General features: G+C 44.0%; 1 protein-coding gene across 6 annotated transcripts in view; it reads left to right on the top strand.

The window, feature by feature from the left end:
* Positions 1-22044, top strand: part of PDZD2 (PDZ domain containing 2) — a 309904-nt gene that overhangs the window by 249875 nt on the left and 37985 nt on the right. For all 6 annotated transcript variants that reach the window (XM_075932594.1, XM_075932596.1, XM_075932597.1 and 3 more), the window contains 7 exons: positions 8735-8846; positions 11260-11408; positions 12258-12377; positions 14401-14515; positions 18502-18575; positions 18751-18976; positions 20379-20496. In XM_075932594.1, coding sequence (XP_075788709.1) covers positions 8735-8846; positions 11260-11408; positions 12258-12377; positions 14401-14515; positions 18502-18575; positions 18751-18976; positions 20379-20496 — 914 coding nt within the window. The remainder of the gene's footprint in view (positions 1-8734; positions 8847-11259; positions 11409-12257; positions 12378-14400; positions 14516-18501; positions 18576-18750; positions 18977-20378; positions 20497-22044) is intronic.

A 22044-nucleotide genomic window follows, 5' to 3' on the forward strand; every position in this document is an offset into this window, starting at 1 on the left:
AATTGTTGGCTTTGATGGTGTAAGTGAGATCTTCTTATGTTCTCAGCAGAGTTATTCATAAATTGTGACTGGGCATAAAGACTCCTTCCTGTGTTGTTCTGCCCTTAGTATGTTAATGAAGAGTTCCCCTAAAAATAGAGAATATAGCTCCTTTATTTTGTCATCATGTATAGAATCACAATCTATCTTAAACAGGAGCTCTTTATTAGAGAAAACCATGATAAACTGTAAACACAATAAGCAGACTTCCACACTGCTTGCGTTCCATGTTTGTCTGTTTTGTTTACCAGGGACCAAAGCCTTTTTTGGAATACTATGGAGAGACATCAGGTGATTGAATAACATTTTGCATACAAACATGTCATTATCCTTTTTAATATTGTCTTCAAAGTTCTGAATACTGAAACAAAAATAGGACAAGAGTGTTATGGGATTTTTAACCTCTTCAGAAATGTTTATTATTAATTGAATTTAATTCAGTCCAAAAAACTGTTTAAGGTGAAGAAGCATTACATAGCCAATCTAAAGTGGGATGAGAGGTTGGTTTAGCTGGATGGATTTCATTATCACTAGGGCCAAGAGGGAGTCTATCAGTGGTGGCTTCCCAGCAGAGACTAATGGCACAAGCAATTTCTAGTTTCTGTCCATTTAAAAGAGCGTTGCCAATGTCCTTAATTTTAAAAATCACTTTTAACAGCCAAGTGGAAATTGGAAGTGTGGATATGAATCTGTTTTTCTTACATAATGCCCAAACCCTGAAAACCACCTCTCATGGGTGAATCTGTAAGGCCCGCATAGAGCAACATGTCTTCTGAGGTTCCACCTGTCTTGAATAACTTGTAGAATGCAGGTTTATGTTCTTTCCTTTCTGTCCCATGGATGCAGCAAATTGTTACTGTAGGTCTGAATGAGAATGGTAAGGGGTTGGCACTGATTTCTAAAGAAATCATTGTAGCATACAAAGAAATACTTGTAGGGTTGACAGATGGTTTAACAAAAAATACTGAACCCTTCTTCCCCTTCCTCCCCACCAAAAAAGGGAAAAAATTCTGTTGAGGAAAAAAAAAAAAAACAACAAAAGTAGTTGAACAAAAAAAAGGGACTGACCGGGGCCGAAATACAGTTATGGCCCCTTTGATTCCCGGCCCGCTCCATCCTCCTCCCGCCCCAGCGAGCCCGGGCTGCGCCGCATGTCTCAAATCGCCCTTCCATCAGACACCTGAGCTGGGAATAACAGAAAATACCGAACATTTTACATGTCTGGTATTTTCTGCATTTTTTTACTGGACGGAAGGCCAAATACCAAGCTGTCCGGTTCAATACCGGACACCTGGCAACCCTATGCTAGCCCTCAGTATATTTTTCCCCTAACTTTTCCTGTGCAGGTAGCTAAATTACACCCCAAATCCTCTTCACTTGGCGTGCTGTGCAGTCATCCACAGGTATCTAGATATGCTGTAACTAATCTTGTGCCCAAATGCCAGGATACATTTCAAATGTAAGGCTTGCACACCTAGCTGGATGCAACCTGAAAATTTGTCCACTGCAGAAATACAGGGATTTAGTAAATTGACATACAAATCAAGATCAATCTGAGTTTGCACCTGTCACACTTTTAAAAAGTGAAGCATCATACTTCTGTTATGTAGGCCTGCTATTGAATGCATCCATTCAGCAGAGTGACAGACCAAGCATTCTTAAGGAGACCCCTTTAAAGGCTTTGAGTTGTTTGTGTAGCATTTCCACCTATTCAGAAAATTCCAGGGTGGTTCCAGTGGTTAAAACATTTGTCTTGCTTCCTGATTTCCTTGCCAGGCATGAGAGCAGAGGTTTCTAGCATGTTCATTTAGGGAATGGTGGGTTCAAAGGAGATACAGATTGCACCCTGTGGGGCCAGCAGGGGTTACTTCCAGATCTGCCCTCTAGTAAAGCCTGCCAGTGTCTGCATCACCAAAGGAAGCAAACCTGAATATGCAGCTGGTCTCCTCTGGAAACAACACAGGGAGGGACTGCTTTGGTAATGGTGCTAAATCAAAGGATTCCCTCCGTGTCTGGGGTGGTGCAAGGCACCTTCATGCCCTCTCTACATGAAGACCCCCGCACAGTTTTTATTTCTTGGGAAGGGAGCAACTTCTCCAGGTTTTCTATGGTGCCAGTTGCCATATATCTAAACACTTACCCGGTTAATTAACTCTCCAGAGGGAGGTCCCTAGTGGACTTCATGGTGTTTCCTGCTCCGCTTCTGCTTATATTTCTATTTTCTGTAATTTTTTCCGTCATTCAGATCATGGAGGGAATGTTTGTCAAAAAGGAGGTGTTTGTAGCATGCTCTAAAGCTGATTAACTCTGGATCAGCCTAAAATGCTCTCAGAGCTTGTTCCATAGCCAGAGCCCCTCAGCCAAGAATTCTTTATCTATGGTTTCCAGGTATCTCAACCGGAGTTTTTTGAGCAGCATTATCCAAGAGCAGGGAGCAGCAGCTCTTCAGGTTGGCGATAGGTGCAACTGCTTATGTCAGGGGTTCTCAAACTTTGTGATACCACAACCCCCTAAAATTCTAAATGAATTTGTGTGACCCCCCGCCCCCCTCGCACTGCCCTGGGTCGCTTCCTCCCCCCTTCTCACCAGACTCCTTGCCTTCCTGGGGTTCCGTCAAGGCATTTGCAGTCCTCAACGTCCTTCCCCCCTCTGTGCCTCTTTTCTGCTCCGCGTCCCTTTGGTTCCTCCTCTTCTCCATCCTCCACTCCTCTCCGGTGTCTCCTCTGCCTCCTCCTCTGACCCCCACATGCCCTTATTTACCTCTGGGTCCTCTACCCCAACCCAATCCCCCAGCCCGCTGCCTGAGGGACCTCACCCTCTCCAAGCTGGGGAAGAGTTCAATCCCCCGGGAACCGTGCCCCGGCTGGCCCCTTGCGCATCCGCTCCTTCACCGGCACCAGCCTCACTCTCCCGCCGCCTTGTTACCTTCTGCAGCTGAACCATGCTCCAGGAGTCCTGCGGCCCCAGCCACGCTGCGCTGCTTGCCAGTGGCTGGCTTCTGCTGCCTTCCCTCTCTCTGTGGCCCAGAGAATGGGGTTGCAAGTAAAAACCAAATCCAGCTGCGACCCCCTCCCCCAAGTTGCTCACGACCCCCCTGGGGGTCGCGACCTACAGTTTGAGAAACACTGGCTTATGTAGCTGAGCTCTGACTTGTGAGCAGCTTTGGAGCTATGGGTTGAGACCTTGAACTTCCGTGGAAGCAGACCAGTTGGTAGTGGAGTTCTTGGTAGCCTGCCCGCCTGTGTAGTCTGTACAAAGTGTAGCTGCCAACATGTAGCCTCTGCATTCCAGTTGCGTTTGCAGAAAGTTGCAGCAGTCCTGAATGCCGCTCATAATTTAGGGGCATTCCTTGAAAGAGGAATAAACAGGCATGAATACATTTAGATGGGAAGTTGAAAGATAGGAACACCCACATGGTGCATCTAATCCAGTGTTCTCTCTTCCAGCAGTGGCCAATGCCAAGTGCTTAAGAGGGAATGAGGGATCCATCCTCTGCTGTCCAGTCCCCAGTGCATGGGGTCGCTTCCCTGGCCATTTTGGCTACTAACCATTCATGGACCTATCTTTCATTAATGTATTCTTTTTTTGAACCAGATATAGTTTTGGCTTTCACAGCATCCCCTGACTATGAGTTTGTGACGGGGCGGACCAGCCCCGTACTGAAGGGCAGGGAGTAGCCCGGGCCCAGCTAGCTGAGAAGGCCCCGCCCCTCCAGGTAGGGTTGCCAGATGGTCCCTCAAAAAATACTGGACACACGGTATTTTGGTCAAGCAAAAAAAAAAAAAAACCCAACTTGGCAAAAAAATTTTGTCACCAAAAAAAAAAAGTGCTGGATAATAAATACTGCCTCTCCCAGCCAGTCCTCCCACCCCTTCTGACGGGGCCAGATGGGCAAGCGCAGCCCTGCCTCCCAGCTGGGGCTCCCAGCACTGATCGCGGCCCCACCTCCCAGCTGGGACTCTGGGCCGTGATCGGTGTTGGGAGCCTGTGATTGCGCAGAAGCCTGGTGGGGGCAAGGGATTCCCAGCCCTTATCCCTCCTCCCCCCGCCAGGTTTCCGTCCGGTGCGCAGCCAGAAAAATCAGAGAATACCGGACATCTCACATGTCCGGTATTCTCTGATTTTTATTTTTTACTGGACAAAGAGTGCAAATACCGGGTTGCCCTGACTTTGTGGCACAGCCAAGGGGGGGACAAGCCCCTCGACAGAGTTCTATAGGTTGATTGTGTGTTCTGTGAAGAAGTATTTCCTTTTGTTTGTTTCAAACCGGCTGCCTATTAATTTCATTGGGTGATCTCTGGTTCCTCTGCTTCGAAAAGGGATAAATAACACTTTTTTAGACACATTCTGCACACCATTCATGATTCTATAGACCTCTGTTGTATCTCCCTAAGTCGTCTCTTTTCCAAGATGAAAAGTCCAATCTTTATTATCTCTTGCCGTATGAAACCTGTTCCCATACCTTTAATCCAGGGGTGTCCAAACTTTTTTCAAAGAGGGCCAGATTTGATGAAGTGAACATGCGTGAGGGCCGACCATTTTGCCTGACATTCTTTGAACCATTAAAATTAAATGCAAATTAACTATTTTATGCAAAGTTTATTGCAAACGGCAAACGACATAACACCAACTATACATGTTGTGTCCAAATATATTTATAACTGATTTAGACCAACTGACATTAACTGAGATTTTACAATGTATTCATCTCAATTGAAAAAAAAACTTGCCTACACTAATGTGAAGGGTGAAACTGAGATCTGGACTGCAGTACATAGGCTAGGTCTGGTTCAAAGGCAGTCCCTGATCTCAGCAGCTGCGGAGTCCGTCCCTGATCTCAGCAGCTGCGGAGTCCGTCCCTGCACTCTCAGCCCCAAGGTAGAGGGCTTGCAGGGTCAGAGGCGGGCGGAGAGCGCAGAGCACGCTGGCCTCACGGCGGCCCGGGGGCAGGGCGAACCCGTAGCCAAGCGGGGGAGCGGGGCTGCGGACGTGCCCTACATGGTGGACTTTAGGACCGCAGCGGCCGCCATGGACGGCGGCGGCACGGCCGGAAGCGGCGCCAGTCAGAGGAGCGCCGGGGAGCCAGGAGAGGGGGAGGAAGCGGGGGCTGTCCCTGCACTCTCAGCCCCAAAGCGGAGTGCAGGGGCAGGGTTTGGGACCGCGGCGGCGGCCCAAAGCGGCGCGCTGAGCGCGCCAGTTAAAAAAAGCACCGGGGATCCGGGAGAAGCGGGGGGCCGTATTAAATCCAACCGCAGGCCGCATTTGGCCCGTGGGCCGGACTTTGGACATGCCTGCTTTAATCGCTTGCAGATTGATTGCTTGATTAGCATTGCATATGAGTGTATGGAGGCAGGCACAGTGAAGAGATCCAGGTGATTTTGAAAAATATTGGGATTGATTCAGTGACAGATGGGGATTTTTCCTTCCCTCCCCAGCCCCTCTCCAACTCCAAGCTTAAAGTTATTGCCAAAAGCCTCTTACCTTTTTCTGCATCATTTGGGTTGTGCACTTTGTCTGGAGCCTTTATTCAAACTGCAAACTGAGTGTAGGCTGAAACCTAAGTTGCCAACATCCAGGACTTTTAAGTCTCCTGCATTGGCTGCTCCAGATCTGTCTCCTGCTTGGGAGAGTTATGGTGTTGTAGGGGAGTTGCTCTAGCCAGAATCTCTGTGGGCCGCACTCTTTTATAGGCAGATTTTTATTAGTCATAGAAATCTCACTGTGGGAGGATTCTGACTATGACGACCATACCTAGAGATAAGCCTGGAACCTGCCGGGAGACGGACAGATGGCTAGAGCAATGCTGGGCAGTGCAATGTAGAACATTGTTTAAATTTATTCCTATAGCTGTGTGCTGCGGGCTACTAGACTGTAGGTGTGGTGGAAGCTCAGTGGAAGAGAAAACCAGAGAGGAAATTTGAAGGCACTGAAAGAGGAGGGACATGACGAGAAAGAGGTAGGGGAGCCAGGCCATCAGGATAGAAGGAAATTCAAGAGGGCAAATGATAGCTTTTTATAGGGTGGATAGAATAGAAAGTAGGGTGTTTAAGCAAGTGAGCAATCCCAGTAAATTAATACATAAATTATGGCATGGCCTCATTTGAGTACTCGCTCCAGCTTTCCGAAGCTGCAGAGATAGCAGGCATGCTAAATTAACATGACATCTCAGCACATCATGGAGAGCAAACGACAGCAGAATAGATACAGAGCAGAGAGAAACACAGCTATCTGCATTCAAGCACCCCTCTTCCTGTGATCCCTGGATCCTTCAGCCACAAATCATGAAGAGCTTTGTCATCCCTGAAAGAGTGAGCAGCGTCCAGGTAACCTTGTGTTCTTCTAGAGCATTAAAATTACGAGGTATGACTCCATATGTCAGTGTAAGTGACTTTTGTCATGAGATTCAAGATTGTTTACTGTATATGAGCAGGCAAGGAATTATAGGCTATGAATCAGGAAGGTGTAAATTACAGCAGACCTGGGTCAGTTGTAACTCGCACTGCTGTGTTTTAGGTATATTCTCCAAGAGCAGAGAGCTTTCGGGAAAAGCTGAACTGCCTTTTATTTGGCTTGACCCTTTCATCTGTTCTGGAATAAGTTATCCCCCTGCTGGGGTATATAAGAAAACTTAAATTGAATGCAGTAATTTTGCTAGAATAGAGTTCTCTTGCTCTTTAGATGAGTCGTTTAGGTTATACAGAAATTTGAGTTACATACCATTTAGCATTAGAATAGAGATCCCTGAGATTGCTTTTATGGTACCCTGCAATATCACCAAGCAATTGCTGAAATGTAAGTGTTAAGCAAGGGTAAAAATTATGTATAGCATTATAGAGGTAGGAGTTGTGACCAGAAGAGTTAAGGTGCATAACCATTTCCATTTGAAGCCTGATACCAATCACTTATTATTTTCTGAAACTTTCAACTGTTGAACCGAATTTTTACGGGCTTTGGCTCTATATAAATAGTGAAGTCTTTCGGAGAAATTTTGAGCAGAAGTTAATCAGTCATTTTTTAGTGTGAAATTTGTCTGAGGGTTGAAATGTGAAATTTGCCCAGGAAATAGCCCATACTGAGGAAAAGTTCCTTTGCTTTTCAGTGAAAATGTGGGTGTTGGATTTTTCTCACCATGTGAGAAACCATCTAAAATTGTACTGTGGCAGCATTTTAGCTACTTTACCTATGTTTATAAAGTGTGTAATGGAGAGGATTCATCTACACATGTGAACACTTCAAAGATAATTGTGAAGTGACATATATAGGAAAATATATTGCTATTGCAGCTGTGTAACAACTTGTGGCGTTGAGGGAAGCATTGATGTGAATCTTGTAACGTGTACAGATACTGAACAGGGTTAACCATACGTTTTGTAAGATATATACCAAATTTGGTATGCACCTCTCTACATATACAGGACAGAGGTTTCCAAATAATATATATGATCATGTCATTGAAGATTATAAGCTTGATCATCATAACTTATATTGCCATCTATATCTCTGCAAATACAAATACTGTGATTTTTTTTCATCCACTTTGCACCTCTGTAGATAACATCTCAAGATAGTAGAACAACTAGGAGTCTGGTGGCTGTTTTGGTGTTTTTGCTGAAACAAACTAACATGACTATCTCTCTCTGAAACAAGATGTTAGGCAGCGAATAATTAAACCCTCTCCATAAGGATGAGGGAATCTTTTTGGGGGTTTTTTCAGTTACAGACTAACATGGCTACCCCTATGAAGCATAGTTTCTATGTCAGGTGGGCAAATTTTTTGGCCTGAGGGCCGCATCAGGTTTCAGAAATTGTATGGAGGGTTGGATAGGGAAGGCTGGAGAGGCTATGCCTTTGGAAACAGCCAAGTGTGTCCTGCTCCCTGCCTCTATCCAAAACCCTTGTTCCCCCTCTCCCTACCTCCTGACTGCCCCCTAGAACTCCCTGCTCTTATCCAACCTCCCCACCCTCCACTGCCCCCCAGAAATCCTCCTGCTCCTCCATGACCTGGGCACCAGGGTTGGCAGTACTACAGCCATGCCACCTGGACGGAATAACAGCCATGCTGTGTGGAGCACCAGGGCAGGTGGTACTGCAGCTGTGCTGCCTGGCCAGAGCTCACAGCTGTTCCATCCAGAGCACCGGGCCTGGCAGTGCAGCGAGCATACCTACCAGGCACTGGGGGAGGCTAGCCCAGAAGGGTCTGGCAGGCCAGATGTAGCCCACAAGCCATAGTTCCTCCCTCCCCCTCCTTCTAAGGGGTTATCCCTACAAAGCTGTCATTGACAATCAGTGGATGTTTGATGAAGAATAAGCCATGGAGAGCTGCCCTACAGCTTTAATCAGGATGATAAAATGATCAGGGCCAAATCCTGTATTCCTGGCTAACCTCCCTTCTCTCTGAGCATTTTGCATAAATAAAGACTTGCGGGATGGTACTTTGAGAAATACATAGGTGAATGGATGAATATATTCAGTAATGTCAAAAGAGATTCACTGAAATACATGTATAGAGTCTGACTCTCCTGGCTCATGTAAAACTAATGTTAATAGAATTCCAAGTTTTCAGGGGAAAAACCTCAAGTTATAAGTGGAATATGTACAGTGGAATTTTCTTCCAACTAGATAACACTGGTTAAAATTAGGACAATTCCATCAGTTTGGCTAGTTTCTTAAATGTATTCCTTTTTCTTATTTTTAGATGATAGAAACAGATAAATCTAAAGATCCTGCTAATGTGGAAGTGACCAAAGAGAACTGCCAAAGTCCGTTGCTGGGAGGTGGTATATTGAAATACAGAAGCCGATCCCAAGGTAAAGTGGGCTTGGTAAAAGACATGAATAAAAGAGCTTATGCCACTGCAGAGTTCTTGTATGTCATCCAGAGTGAGCTAGGTTTTATTTCCATTGGATCTCAGGATAGTTTGGTTTGGATGGGGAATTTGAACTGCACAATGTTCACAATCAGCTTGCTGAGTTGAACCTTCCTGTTGGAAGAATAATGAAGCAAAACTGCATTTTTAAGCTTTATTTACCATTCCTTAAATTGAAATTTCCTGAGTATTTTGTTTCATTTAGATCATTAGACACAGATGTGGTCCTTTTCTAATTGCCATCACTTTATCCCATTAATTAGGGCAAAATACTCATTGCTTGCTTGTTACCTAAATCTCCAAGAAAAAGAGGTCGTGCCTTCCAGCAGACTGACAATAACCAACAACCCAAGAGGTTGGCCAAACCATGATCACATCAATTGAGTTGAATACTTATTTGTTTTTAAAAACTGTATATGTAGAACCAGATCCTGCCACCATGATTCAGGCTGAGCACCTTACCCTATGTGTTATGTCCTTGAAATTGGTAGGGTGACATTGTAAGAAACTACTTCGGCTCAGCAGGGTTGCAGACTCATTCTGGAATGCACAGCAGCAAAAGGAAGGATCAGCAGTTGTTGGAGTAGTCTGGGATTCTGAACACCTAGGTTCAATTGTCTGCTCTGTCAGACTTCTGGGAAAGTCAGTGCCCGGGTCCCCCAAGTGTAAGATGGGGAGAACAGCACAGCCTTACTTCAGAGGGGTGTTGTAAGGATAAAAGATAGAAGTGCACGGATACAGCTGTTAGTAGGGTAATGTTTTCCTGTTTAAAGAGGACTATGTAAATGAGGAACTTTTTAATGTCATGCCTGGAGAGTCCCCACAGGGTGTTACAGCACAGCGCTTTGGTGAGCATTGTTATTCATATTCCCATAGTCAGTAGGGCAGTGCAGACATAGCCTAAAGCAGCCATTCTTAACTGAGTGCTCCACAACTCCCAGGGGGGCACAAACAAATGTCGGGGTCTGCCAAGTAGGACCTGTATTAGACTCAGTAGGGCACAGGGCAAAAGCTAAAGGCGGAGTCCTGCTGTGGCAGGGCTGAATCCCAAGCAACTTAGCTTTGCAGTGCTCCCTGTGCTGTGAGGCCATGGGCAATTACCCTGATTGATACCCCTTAATGCTGGCCCTGGCTTTTATGTACCCAGAAAGAACAGTTGTTGTGGCACAGTTGGGATGTGGAGGAAAAAGATTGAGAACCCTTACGGCTGCAGGTAGAGTACAGAACTGTACACCCAACCAGCACAGGTAGAAATAGCAGGGTGGAGGGTGAAGTACAACTAGGGTTGCCAGCCCTGCAGTCTCCAGGAATTGAATCTTAATCTTTCATTAAAGATAAAGTTGCATGATGAAACTGCCCAGAATACATCAACCAAAACTGGCTCAGGCAGATAGAGGAGAGCTGAGCGCCCTTCATGCCTTAACTCTCAGGCACATGCCCTACATGGTGGTCTACACATGCAAGTGATGTCTCCCATGTGCACACTGTTGTCTTTAGCCCAGTAAAGTCCTGCTGTCTCCCCCACTGTCTTTTTCGCTGCCATGGGTAGTATATGCTGCAATAACAAGTGTGGGCGCAACCTGCCTTTCACTGCATCATGTAGCTTTGCATACCTTACGCCCTGCCCTAAGTGTGGACAAAGCCTTAGGTAGGTAGGATGAGTAGCTTTTTCCAGTCATGGTGGAGGCCCATGGATCATGAGTGTGAAAAAAATAGTATACCTTGTGGCTAACTACAGGATGTTCTTCAAAGCAAACGATTCAACATCTTAAACTCTGCAGTCACTTTTACTTTTGTTTTTTGATTAAGACCACTGGGACTGTTTCCAGAAGGAAGGCAAATCATATTTTTTGGCACCATGTTCCTTCTTCCATTCCTGAAAAATTATTTTCAGGATGACAAGACATTTCCAGAAATGAATCCAGCTACAGTGTCAGCTCTGCAAGCTGTAAAGATAATGTGTGAGCTCTGCACAGCAAGGAGTGCCCTCAGCAAAATTCTGGCTCCCTCTCAGAGCTACCTGCTCAGTTTTGATCTCATTTTGGTTACTATCGCTAATCACAGTACCTAAGATATTGGCATTGGCCATAGATTTTTTTTAAAGAAACTTTTGTCAGCATGAGATTGAGACATGGGAATGCTCCCGCATCTTTTTAATTGTATACGATGTCCTTTACTAATTGATGATGATTTATTTTAAGTCTTCCATGGGCCATTATTGAGCTACCCAACAGGATGCTATTTGGTAGTATTGTTAGATTTATGATTTGCTAAAGTCAACCCTTGCATGACTTGTCAGAATTAAAAGGTTCTGTCATCTGCGTAATAAATGGCTTTGCTGTGGTGTCCCTTAGGGGCTGGATCCCGTTTAGAATCTGTGGGAGAAAACGATGAACTGACTGTGGAGAATGATGAATCAAATTATGAAATAGCAGTGAAATATTCCCGGGGTGGGAGAAAACATTCTCTTCCCCAGCAACTTGAATCCTCAGGAGCGAGGCAGGTGAGTGTCTTTAGTATTTACTCTGCTTAACAAGGATTTACAGCCAAATTCCCAACTCCTTACTGTGTCTAATGTTTTCCTCAAGCTGTGAGAAGTGATCATAGCAAACTGAAGCTGCATATGTGTACCAGGGAGAATTGGCCCCAGTTCTAGCACTTAGCACCTGTGCTAAAGAAGGACTCCTTCAGCTGTGAGGAAGTAGAAAGCTTTTACAGTTGCAGAGGGAGACATAGTACTGGGCCAGTGTAATGCGTGAATATACTGTAGTCACAGAGATCTAACCATTTAAACAAATAATACATTTGTTTCACTTGATGTTGGTATAATTATTACTTCTATAGATCATGAATCTGCACCGTATCTCAAACAGAGAGGAGTCCTGTGGCACCTTAAAGACATGTTTTGGGCATAAGCGTTCATGGGCAAAAATGCACTTCGCCAGATCAGATTCGTCGGATACATCTGACGTAGTGGGCTTTTGTCCGTGAAAGCTTACGCCCAAATAAATCTGTCAGCCTTTAAGGTGCCATCTGACTCCTTGTTTTTGCAGATACAGACTAAAATGGCTACCCCTTTGAAATGTGTCTCAGTATCTGAGTTTACAAAAAAAAAAAAAAATTTTGACTGTGACATTATAAAAGATGTTAAATAGATGTAATGTGTGAACTTATCATACTGAAGTCGGTGGCATTAGGGTAGGGTTTCCTCACCAGGTGTATATAGTAATATGCAGTAGCCATTTTAATTTTTGTTCCAGTCTATGACTATGTCAGAATGTTTGCCTGAAGCTCATTAGTGCCTGTGTCATGCAAACAGTATGAAATAAATTGAATGTCTGTTGTTCACTAGGAATATCATATTGTGAAGAAATCTACACGCTCACTGAGTGCAGCTCAGGTGGAATCACCATGGAGACTGGCCCAGCCATCCATTATTTCCAACATTGTCCTGATGAAAGGACAAGGCAAGGTGAGGATTTTCGCACAGTGTCACAAAGACCTGGGACACTGAGCACTCTTGACTTCCACGGAACCTCAGTGCCGGTGAAAATCAAGCTCTGAATGTTTGTGACAGTAAATCTATTGTGGGCTTGTTTAAGTTCACATGATGATCAGTTGTAATAAGCAGTTAAGAGCCAAATTTTCAAATCTGAATGCCCAAGTAGTTCCTGCAAAATATGAATGAAGCAGAAATTATACCTTCCTAGGGTGGTTGGCAGTATCCAGCATGGCCCGGATCCTGATTGAGATCTCTGGTCACTACTGAAAGACAAATATTAAATAGAAGATTTACCTGATGTTCCTTGGGTCATCAACTCAAATAAGTTTAGTTTTTCTGCATTTAAATCATTGCTCTGGAGTGTGGCTGGGGATAAGGAGTTCAGTATGCAGGCTGCCCTGTGGAGAGAGGGCAACCTCAGCCCTCTCTCTCTGCAGCAGCTTGGGGCCAGGTGAGAAGCAGACATAGCTGGGGGGGAGGAAGGGATGCATGTCCCCTGGTTGGGTGACAGACAGATGCACAAACAGACAAATTCTCTGAAATATATAGTAGATAGATGTCTCTTTCTCCACCCCTGCCACCTGCTGGCCCAATGTGGGTATAGCTGTACTGGTCCCCATCTCTGGCCCCTTACTGCTCCCCTGTGGTCATTCTACAGGAAACTATTCCTCCTACCAGACCCCTCCCTTTCCGTTTTATGTAAAACAATCCAATTCCAGGCACATCCTGGCACAATCAAACTCTTACCTTGCTTGAAGTTATGATAAGAAGAAGCTGCATAGCAAATTTGGTGACCCTAGCTCTTACCATTTAGGAGGAGTTCTTGAAGAAACAGAGACAGATAGATGCCATTTCTAAAATATATAGTAAGATAAATGAGTGCATAGGTACAGATATGCATGCAAGCATGCAAATCAGACATTCATTTACCTAAGTACCTATTTGCATTCACAATAGCCCATTTTGCACAAGAAAATCTGTCTCTTTTGTATACTGTATGTGTCTGGACCATTGTGGTTGGCGAGGTGATTTAGTCATTAACCACCCTTACTCTCAAAAGTGTAAAAGTTATAGAAAGTTAAGAATCAGAACCAAGACTAGAATCTAGTTGATTATTTCCCCAGGCATTTCACTGAGTCACAATGCCTCCCATGATGTGTGAGTTTAATATCATGTTCATTTGTACTCTAGGTACTAGTATATTTTACAGGGGCATCAGATGTGCTATAACTCTAAAATAATTTCATCCTATTTTTATGATACAAGTCTAACAAGCAGAATAGTATTTTTCATGACCAAGCTTTTCATGAAGTAATAATTCTGAGGGGGTTTGTTTGTCCCAATGGCAGTATTTCTCATTGATACTAATAGGACCAAACCATCTATTTTGCATCATAGACTGTACTTTCCACCGTCTATGGTAGATGAAAGAATGCCAACCAAGTAATAGAAGTTATGTGTATTTAGAAAGGGGAATATTTATGTACTTGTCTATAAATATGAAATTCTTCATTTACTCAAACAAACATTCACACATACACTCACGTTCTGCTAATGTTACAGAACTGATCTTATGTCATGTTTTTACATTTCTCTCTTTCTTGAGGAAATGCAATATCTGTGATGGCAGAATAAATTGTAGTTAATCCTCGATATGGGTCTCCTGGGCAGGAATTGCACAGTCCATCAATTTAAGAGGCTGCTGTTATAGTTGGAGTAGTAGAAATGAATCACATAAAACCATAGTACCATGATAACATAAAATAAACTTTTTCTGTATTTAGGATGACTAGAACCACTTTGAGGCTGTGAGACATTGTTGGAATGAGAGTAGGCCATGAGAGAAGAGTGGAGACTAAAATCACAGCATGATTCACCATCAGCTAATTAGATTTTCATGATTTCTTCCTCTTAGACTATCAAACAGCCCTTATGAGATAAGTGATAACACTATTAGGTGCCATCAATTTATCACTTCTTCCTGTCTTTGTAGGGCCTTGGATTTAGCATTGTGGGAGGCCAGGATTCTGCTCGTGGACGCATGGGGATTTTTGTGAAGACTATATTCCCAAATGGCGCAGCTGCTGCTGATGGAAGACTTAAAGAAGGTACTAGAAGCTAAAGCCTGTGTTCTTTGTAGGCGTAATTCATAAATTTGTGTGCTTAAAAAATATTTTAGAAAACCCCGAATGGCTGAGAACATAAAAATTGGAGAGTAGCAAACTGCGAATTTATTTGTGGTGGAGTGTAGGAGGTTGAGCTGGTAGAGTTGTGTGGATTTGGGTGAGTGGCAGTTGGGTACTTGGGTGTGGCAATTGAGCAAAGTAATCCATCATATGTGAATCTCCTTCATACAACCAATTAAATGCTTGTATTTAAATTAGCTGTAGAGTAATAATGATTGGTTGAGTTATCTATAATGTCATAGAGATCTAGGTCTCTTGATGTGGTATGTATGCATGCCATAGTGTAGGGCTGTGTCTACATTGGCACCCTTTTCTGGAAAAGGGATGCTAATGAGACCAGTCGGAATTGCAAATGTCGCAGGAGATTTAAATATCCCCCGCGGCATTTGCATGAACATGGCTGCCGCTTTTTTCTTGCTCGAGGCTTTGCCGGAGAAAAGCACCAGTCTAGACGGGATCTTGCGGAAAGTAGGAATAAGGGATCTTCTGGAAAAGGGAAAACCCCCAGCCGGAAAAAAGTGGCAGCCATATTTAAATCCCCCGCGGCATTTGCAATTCCAACTGATCTCATTAGCATCCCTTTTCCGGAAAAGGGTGCCAATATAGAAACAGCCTAGCTGTACACCTCATGGGATAATTTGTAAAAATCAAAATGGCTGAAAACTAAAAAAAAAAACTTGAGACATAACTCAGATTGGAGATATTCTAACAAAAGTAGTTCACAGACTTGCTTTTAGCTACTTCCACCTCTTCACACCGATTTGGCAGACATTTTAGGCCTCAGAATGACACACAGAGTTGCATTCCTGGAATCTTACTCTGTAGATAGTGGGGAAAATCCAATTCTGTGTTAAAAGGCCACAGGAACAAATCAGTTTAACACAGCTGAAAAACTATAGCAGTTCACTTTATTTATGCAGCTGGAAACCAATGGCAGGGTATCAGGATGTGAATTCACCTTACCAATCTGGTCAGCAGAAAGTTGGTCTGAGCCCTCAGCCTTTGGGGGTTTGTTCTGTGCTTTACAAGAATAAAATAAGAGAAGAAATAATACAACAGGAAATGTTTCTCCTCCTGTTCTTGATTTCTTTGTTTCTTCTTTGCTTCTTTGCTTTTCTGCTTGTTTAGTTGAGAAAGTGTATTGGGAGTGCCAGCATGTCTGTCTAGCAAAATGATGCTGGATCAGACAGGGAGGGTACGGAAAAGAGTACTTCAGAGGCTCTGTCTTGGGATCTCATTTTTTAGTGTTTTGAAGCACCCACATTGTCCTAGAGCAGGAGTGGCCAATAATTTTTAAAAGGGGGCCATTTCACAAATTTCTGAAGTGGCCCTGGGCTGCCCCCAGAATGGGCAGGGCTAGGAGACTTCTTGTGCTCCTCTGCCTACAGACTCTGATTGGTCTTTCCCATGGCTCCTGCCACCTAGAGAGAATCACCAGCTGGTTCCTTCTGATGCTATGTGCCCCTGGAGGGGGGAGGAGACTTAGCATGTGCCACCTACCCCCAGGCCATTCAGGGTCTGGAGGCGGGAGATCGTGTGAAGCCTCTCACCCTTTACCTCTCTCCCTCCCCTGCCATGCGGTGGCTAGGGAGAACCACCGGCTGTTTTAAAACAGCCAACAATTCCCTCTGATGCCGCATGTCCCTGGCGGGGAAGGAAGATTCACGTGTTCTCACCCGTCCCCAGGTTTCAACTGGCCTAGAGGTGGGGGAGTGGCAGGGCAGCTATGGCCTGGATCCACCAGCTTGGCAGGCCAGATCTGGCCCGTGGAAGCTCCTTTGCCACCCCTGCGTAAGGACCTTCATGCAACATAAAGAACACAGCCCCTTTCCTGCTGAGTTTACTGTTTAGATTTGATCTGACATGACAAGAATGGTCTAACCAGACACAGGGTCAGAAAGAGGGAAGGACGGACAAGAACAATAGTAAGATCATGCAGCTAATTAGTGAAGCATGACACATCCTGATTCACTATTATTTACCTGTACGGCCTTTCCTGCCTATGAAGTTGGCTGTAGAAATTCACATTGTTTAGCCATGGCATTGCGTGTGCTCACATACTACCTTTGTACCAAGTGATTATGGATTTAGAATGTCATCACTTTTGCAGGAAGGCACACGTAGTCAATCTCTCGTCCTTCATAGGTTGCCATTTCACTTTTTTCTACATTTGATTATGTTTGTTGAAATTGAGGCTGGCACTGGTATCACTGGACAAGCTCTGCCAGAAGGGAGTTTGATCCTGTGTCACAGGTTGTGCACTGGCCCTGAGAAGCCAATAGTTATCATGTGTCAGGGCTGTTCCCCATTCTGGTACTCTGAGTGCAGAAGATGACCTTAAATACCTTGTCTCTATAGGCTCTCCTTACCAAAACTCCCCAGAGTCACAGATTCACAGACTTTTTGCAGGGAAGCCGCCATCACCAAGTGAAATAAAAGAAGAACCCCTTTCTTCTTTTACCCACTTGGACTTCTTCCAGGGAGGTTATCCCCAAGCTCCTTTACCACAAGAGAACTTGAAAACAAAGAGAAAACAACTTCAGTCTCTGGTGGCTGACCTTTTAGTCTGAGGCATGCATACACACAGAGACAGACCTCCTGTTTCTTTTCAGGACGCAAGACAAAAAATCATCACCTTAAAAAAGGTGATTTTAATAACAAAACAAAAAGATATACCTTGATAAAGCATACTTAATTGCTAGGTGTTACAGAGCAACAGAGTAAAACAAATTAAAACACAGAGAACATCTCTGGGTATGCTCTTAGATAGTGAATGTGGGAGGGAAGGCACAGATTCACAGAGTTTAACCATACAACCAAAACAAAGGAAAATACCCTGATTGCAACTGAATACACCTTTTCTCTCTACTCACAATCCATGCTGATCCTTACTTCAAGACCCAGTTCACTCCCATGTCCAGTATTTCTTATAGGCATGGTAATTCTGATTGCTGTATCTGTTCCCTCCAGCCCTTAACTTAGAAGTCTCTTTCAAAGACAGCAGGCAAGGTATCTAAATACAGTTCACTTTTCAGTACTGTATCCTCATTGGTTCTTCTGGTTCCCTGCCAATACCCTTGCTAGTTACCTTAGTTTAACCCATTAGTTACTGGGTGCTGGCCAGCACTCTCCTATCCATTACACCATGTATCTCACAAACCTAACAATCCTCCACTACTAGTCAGCCACAGGCTGTTCAGAACTCAGATATCCAGCTCTGCATTGGATAAGGAAAAGGAGAAAATAAAGACTTGGCAGGTGCTAGTGCACAGTCTAATTGTGCACAGATGTAGATGTGTGTAAGACTGGAGAAGAGGGATCTGGATCCTTCTCTCTCTCCCTCCCCAGAAAGAAGTAGCTCAGCACAGCTGGTTGTAAATGTAGTGACCCAAAGCCTGAAGATACTTTTAGTTCTGAGCAGGCAGACATAACTCTTGGACTTGTTTGGGTGAAGATGTAATTGACACTCAGCCACCTCTGTGTTCAGCTAACTTTCCCCTCTGAACGTTCTTGTGTAGGAAATAGAATGCTATCAGTGGGATGTCCTAGTTTGGGAATAAAGTGGAGAGATCTTGGGCCTCTGAGAGACTCCACAGCATGAGCTTCCATTCCCAAACCTTCCGACGCCAATTAAAATCCAAACTGTTTTCAATTGGTCTGTTATAATAAAAATTGAAGGTGAAGAATCACAGCTGAAGAATATTCTGCGCTCCACTAATTCAGCACTATATTAACTACAATGGCATTATGGCAAGTGGGAATAAATAGAAAACAATTAAAGGCTTTTAGTAGAGTAATATATCGGAAGCCACGTGGTAGCCCATTGCTGTGCTAATGTCAGGAGCAGTACTGAATGCTATGCTCTCTCCAAGTGTAAATGCTGACTTGGTTTTGCATCTGATTACCAGGGGATGAAATTCTAGACGTTAATGGAGAATCTTTACAAGGGCTGACCCATCAAGAGGCCATTCAGACATTTAAGGTAACAGAATTATAGATGCAGTAAGAGAGAGACTGTACTTCTCATTGCTTAGTACAATTCAACACCATTATTTTGTTTTCTGCTGCTGTACATGATTGTATGCATTATTCGCTAGAAGATGCATTATTGTGCATCAGGTGACTATGTAATCTAATAAGTTGTCTTGGGTTTTTAGCAACTCAAGAAAGGTGTAGTGACCCTCACCGTGCGCACGAGGCTGCGTAGTCCGAGCCTCACCCCGTGTCCAACTCCCACATTACTGAGCAGATCAAGCTCCCCAAGCTCGAGTGCCAGCGGAGGAACTCCTGCACCTGGCTCAGATGATGGAGATGCGTCTTCCTTGTGTCGCAAAGGCCCAGGACCAAAGGACAGGATCGTCATGGACGTGACACTTAACAAAGGTTACAGAAAGCTTATTATGGCTCAGCTGGTTAAACTAACTTGGAAAATGGCTGTTATCCACCTGTATGTGTTTTCCAGTGAATTCCTAGTACACAGTCTAACACACTCGTCCTAACATATGTTCCCACACAAATCTCCTCTGGTGGTTCTTCTGTCTGCAAGCCACAAAATGTCTGAAAACTCCTCCTATGATGCATCATATGCAAGAGTCCTTTGAAACATTTCACCTTTTTGATCTACAAACACAAGCTTAGGGGTCTTACGAGGAGAAGGACTTGTGCTACTGGGGTGGGGAGATTGTGGGATGGGCCAGGTGCGGCAGTGGTGAGGGGCTAATCTATCTGTCAGAGGTTTCTCTGTACTTACTATTCCCATAAAATCTAAATGTCCATGGTCCTTTCATGAACCTCCACAGAGCTATCACTTAAGCCAGGCAGCACACTCAGAATGTGCTGTCTAGTTAATGCATGATGTTTTCAGTGGTTACAGACCATAGCACATGGTAAATTTTCAGTGCAGCATCTGAGGAGCAGTGATGGATGCATCTCAGAAGATTCAGAGCTTCAGATGAAAACCTAAAAAAGGTCTAGAGAGAAAGTTCCTGAAAAAGCATCCTTAGTGAGATTTTGTATAATTACTACTTCTGTTAGGGTTCTAGCTCATTAGTGGAGAGGGAGAAAAAGTGAAGATTAATGGGGAAATGAATGGATTCCCTGAAGTCTTAAGGGGTAGCCATGTTAATCTAAATCTGCAAAAACAATGAAGAGTACTATGGCACCTTAGATTCTAACAGATTCACGAGGGCATAAACTTTCATAGGCAAAACCCACTTCAACTGTGGAGTTGGAGTGAACCCCTGAAAACATTCTTGTTCCTCAATGAACTTCAGGTCCTTTCATGTCAGACCTTAGGTACAGATACTTAAACCACATAGAATTTCACCTAAGGGAATGAGAAACATGGTTAAATTGACTTTTTTGCTGACATTTCCCAGAAGTCCTCTAAACATACCATTTATATTTTATTACACACACTACGATGTTGCATCTGGAGACAAAGCAGATGCCACATTACGTTCCTGATGCTAAAGAGGTATTTTACAGACACACACTACAAAGCAATTTGTGACTGAAATGAGGTTGTCAGGGTGACTAGGGTTGATCATGGGTGAGGCTCAAGTTTGTCCTCTCATTCATAACCCTTCTAAACCCAATTAAGAATAAATATTTTCTCTTCTAATTGCAGAGTGGTTTTTGCTTCCTGAATGGCATCCCAAAGGCCAGCTCTGAAACAATGCACTATTCCTGGTTATCAGTGTGATTGGATAACATAAACACTTGTGTGTCCTGTGTGATTACAATCAAAAGAGACTAAACAGTTTTTCCTCTTTGTTTTTCACAGAGCCAGGGGTTGGGTTAGGCATTGGTGCCTGTTGTCTCACACTGGAAAATAGCTCTCCAGGAATATACATTCACAGTCTGGCCCCAGGATCAGTGGCTAAAATGGATGGCAGATTAAGGTGAGTTGTGAAAGCAAAAACATGCTGGTGCACTTTTTCAACTTAATGTTGAAATCTGCCTGAAGACTCATTTTCATCAATGAGGTAAAATCCATTGCAATTGGGTTGGTTTGTTTGTTTTGATGAATGACTTAAATAATCACAGTAATATTAATAAGAATATGCAAGTTAAAAATTACAAAGGGTTATTTAAAGATACTTGAAAACATTTCACAACTTTCATGTATATTATTATGGACAGTTCCATGGTCCCAGTAATGGCTGTTTTAATGATTCCAAGAAGCAACACGACCTAATGATGTATGTACACCCTGGAACCAACAGGAAATGAAACTTGTGTCAAGTGTCAAAGCCAAAATGAATCAGCAGGAGATTTCCGCAGCTCTGTTACAGTTTAGTCACCTGAAACTTTCTTGAAAAGAGCTATGGGAATTTCCTGCAGCTCATTGCATCTCTGGCTGCAGCACTAGATTAAGGGACCGGAAATTATTTTATATTCTATTCCAGGTTTCCTTTTTTGGCTTAAGAGCTCTTGCGTGAAACTACAACAATGTCCTTCCTGCCACTGATTCAGCTTGGGTGGAACGTTTATCCCTGGTGCCTATGTGCATGCATATGCCATGGCGAATGACTCTGTACCAGTCCCATGGAGATGGGCCAAGACTGAGGCCACAGGACTCACAGTGATATTAATACTGCAGACTCACACAGAGGGGTGCTGCAGGCCTGCCAGCTGCCCTAGGTCAGCGTGAAGAGAGAAATTCATCAGCTCCATCTCTCTGCACTCTATGGCTAGGTTTACATTATAGGGTTTTTTCGGAAAAAGCTACGCAAATTGTGCTCCGCAATTTGCGTAGCTTTTTCCGATTGCTTTTCCAGAAGAGGCTTTTCTGGCATTTGGCCCAGTCTAGATGGGGACAAATGGCAGATAAGCCTCTTCTTTCAGCAGAGCTCTTATCCCTCGCACCCAAAAGAGTGCGTTTGCTCTTCCGCAAAAAAAAGCGAAAGAGCACACGTGTTCCTTGGATGTGGCGGAGTTTTTCCGGGGTACCTCAGGTATCCCGGAGAAGCCCTGCAGTGTAGATGTACCCTATGTCAATAAACCTAAATATTCCTGTTAAGTGGGTGGAGTGGTTTTCACCTATTATGAAGACCTTGAACAAGCAGCTTGCTCCTGGGATAAAAGGGAAGATAATTCATTGGTGATAGTCCTTCATATTTATTACCAGAAAGCAATATATTTTTCCAGATTATATTTTAATATTAGTTTGTTTTCCATCATTTATTAAGGCAAGTGGTCAGTGGTGCAAGTAAATAAAAGTTATCAGAATGGGAAGGAGAGGGCCATGTGCCCCCCGCCCACATGATTCCATCCTGACCCCAGCCTTCAACCCCCACACTCTTCCTCTCCCCAAACTTTCCCTCCCCATCCTGTGTTAGCTGGGGGGGAGAGAGGGCTTGGGGCAATACAACAAACAGAGGAGGAAGGAGTAGAACCACCCCCTGCACTGAGCTGCCGCATCTGCGTATAATAGGACAGGGGAGAAA

Source organism: Pelodiscus sinensis, chromosome 6 (genome assembly GCF_049634645.1).
Source record: "Pelodiscus sinensis isolate JC-2024 chromosome 6, ASM4963464v1, whole genome shotgun sequence".
NCBI lineage: Eukaryota > Metazoa > Chordata > Testudines > Trionychidae > Pelodiscus > Pelodiscus sinensis.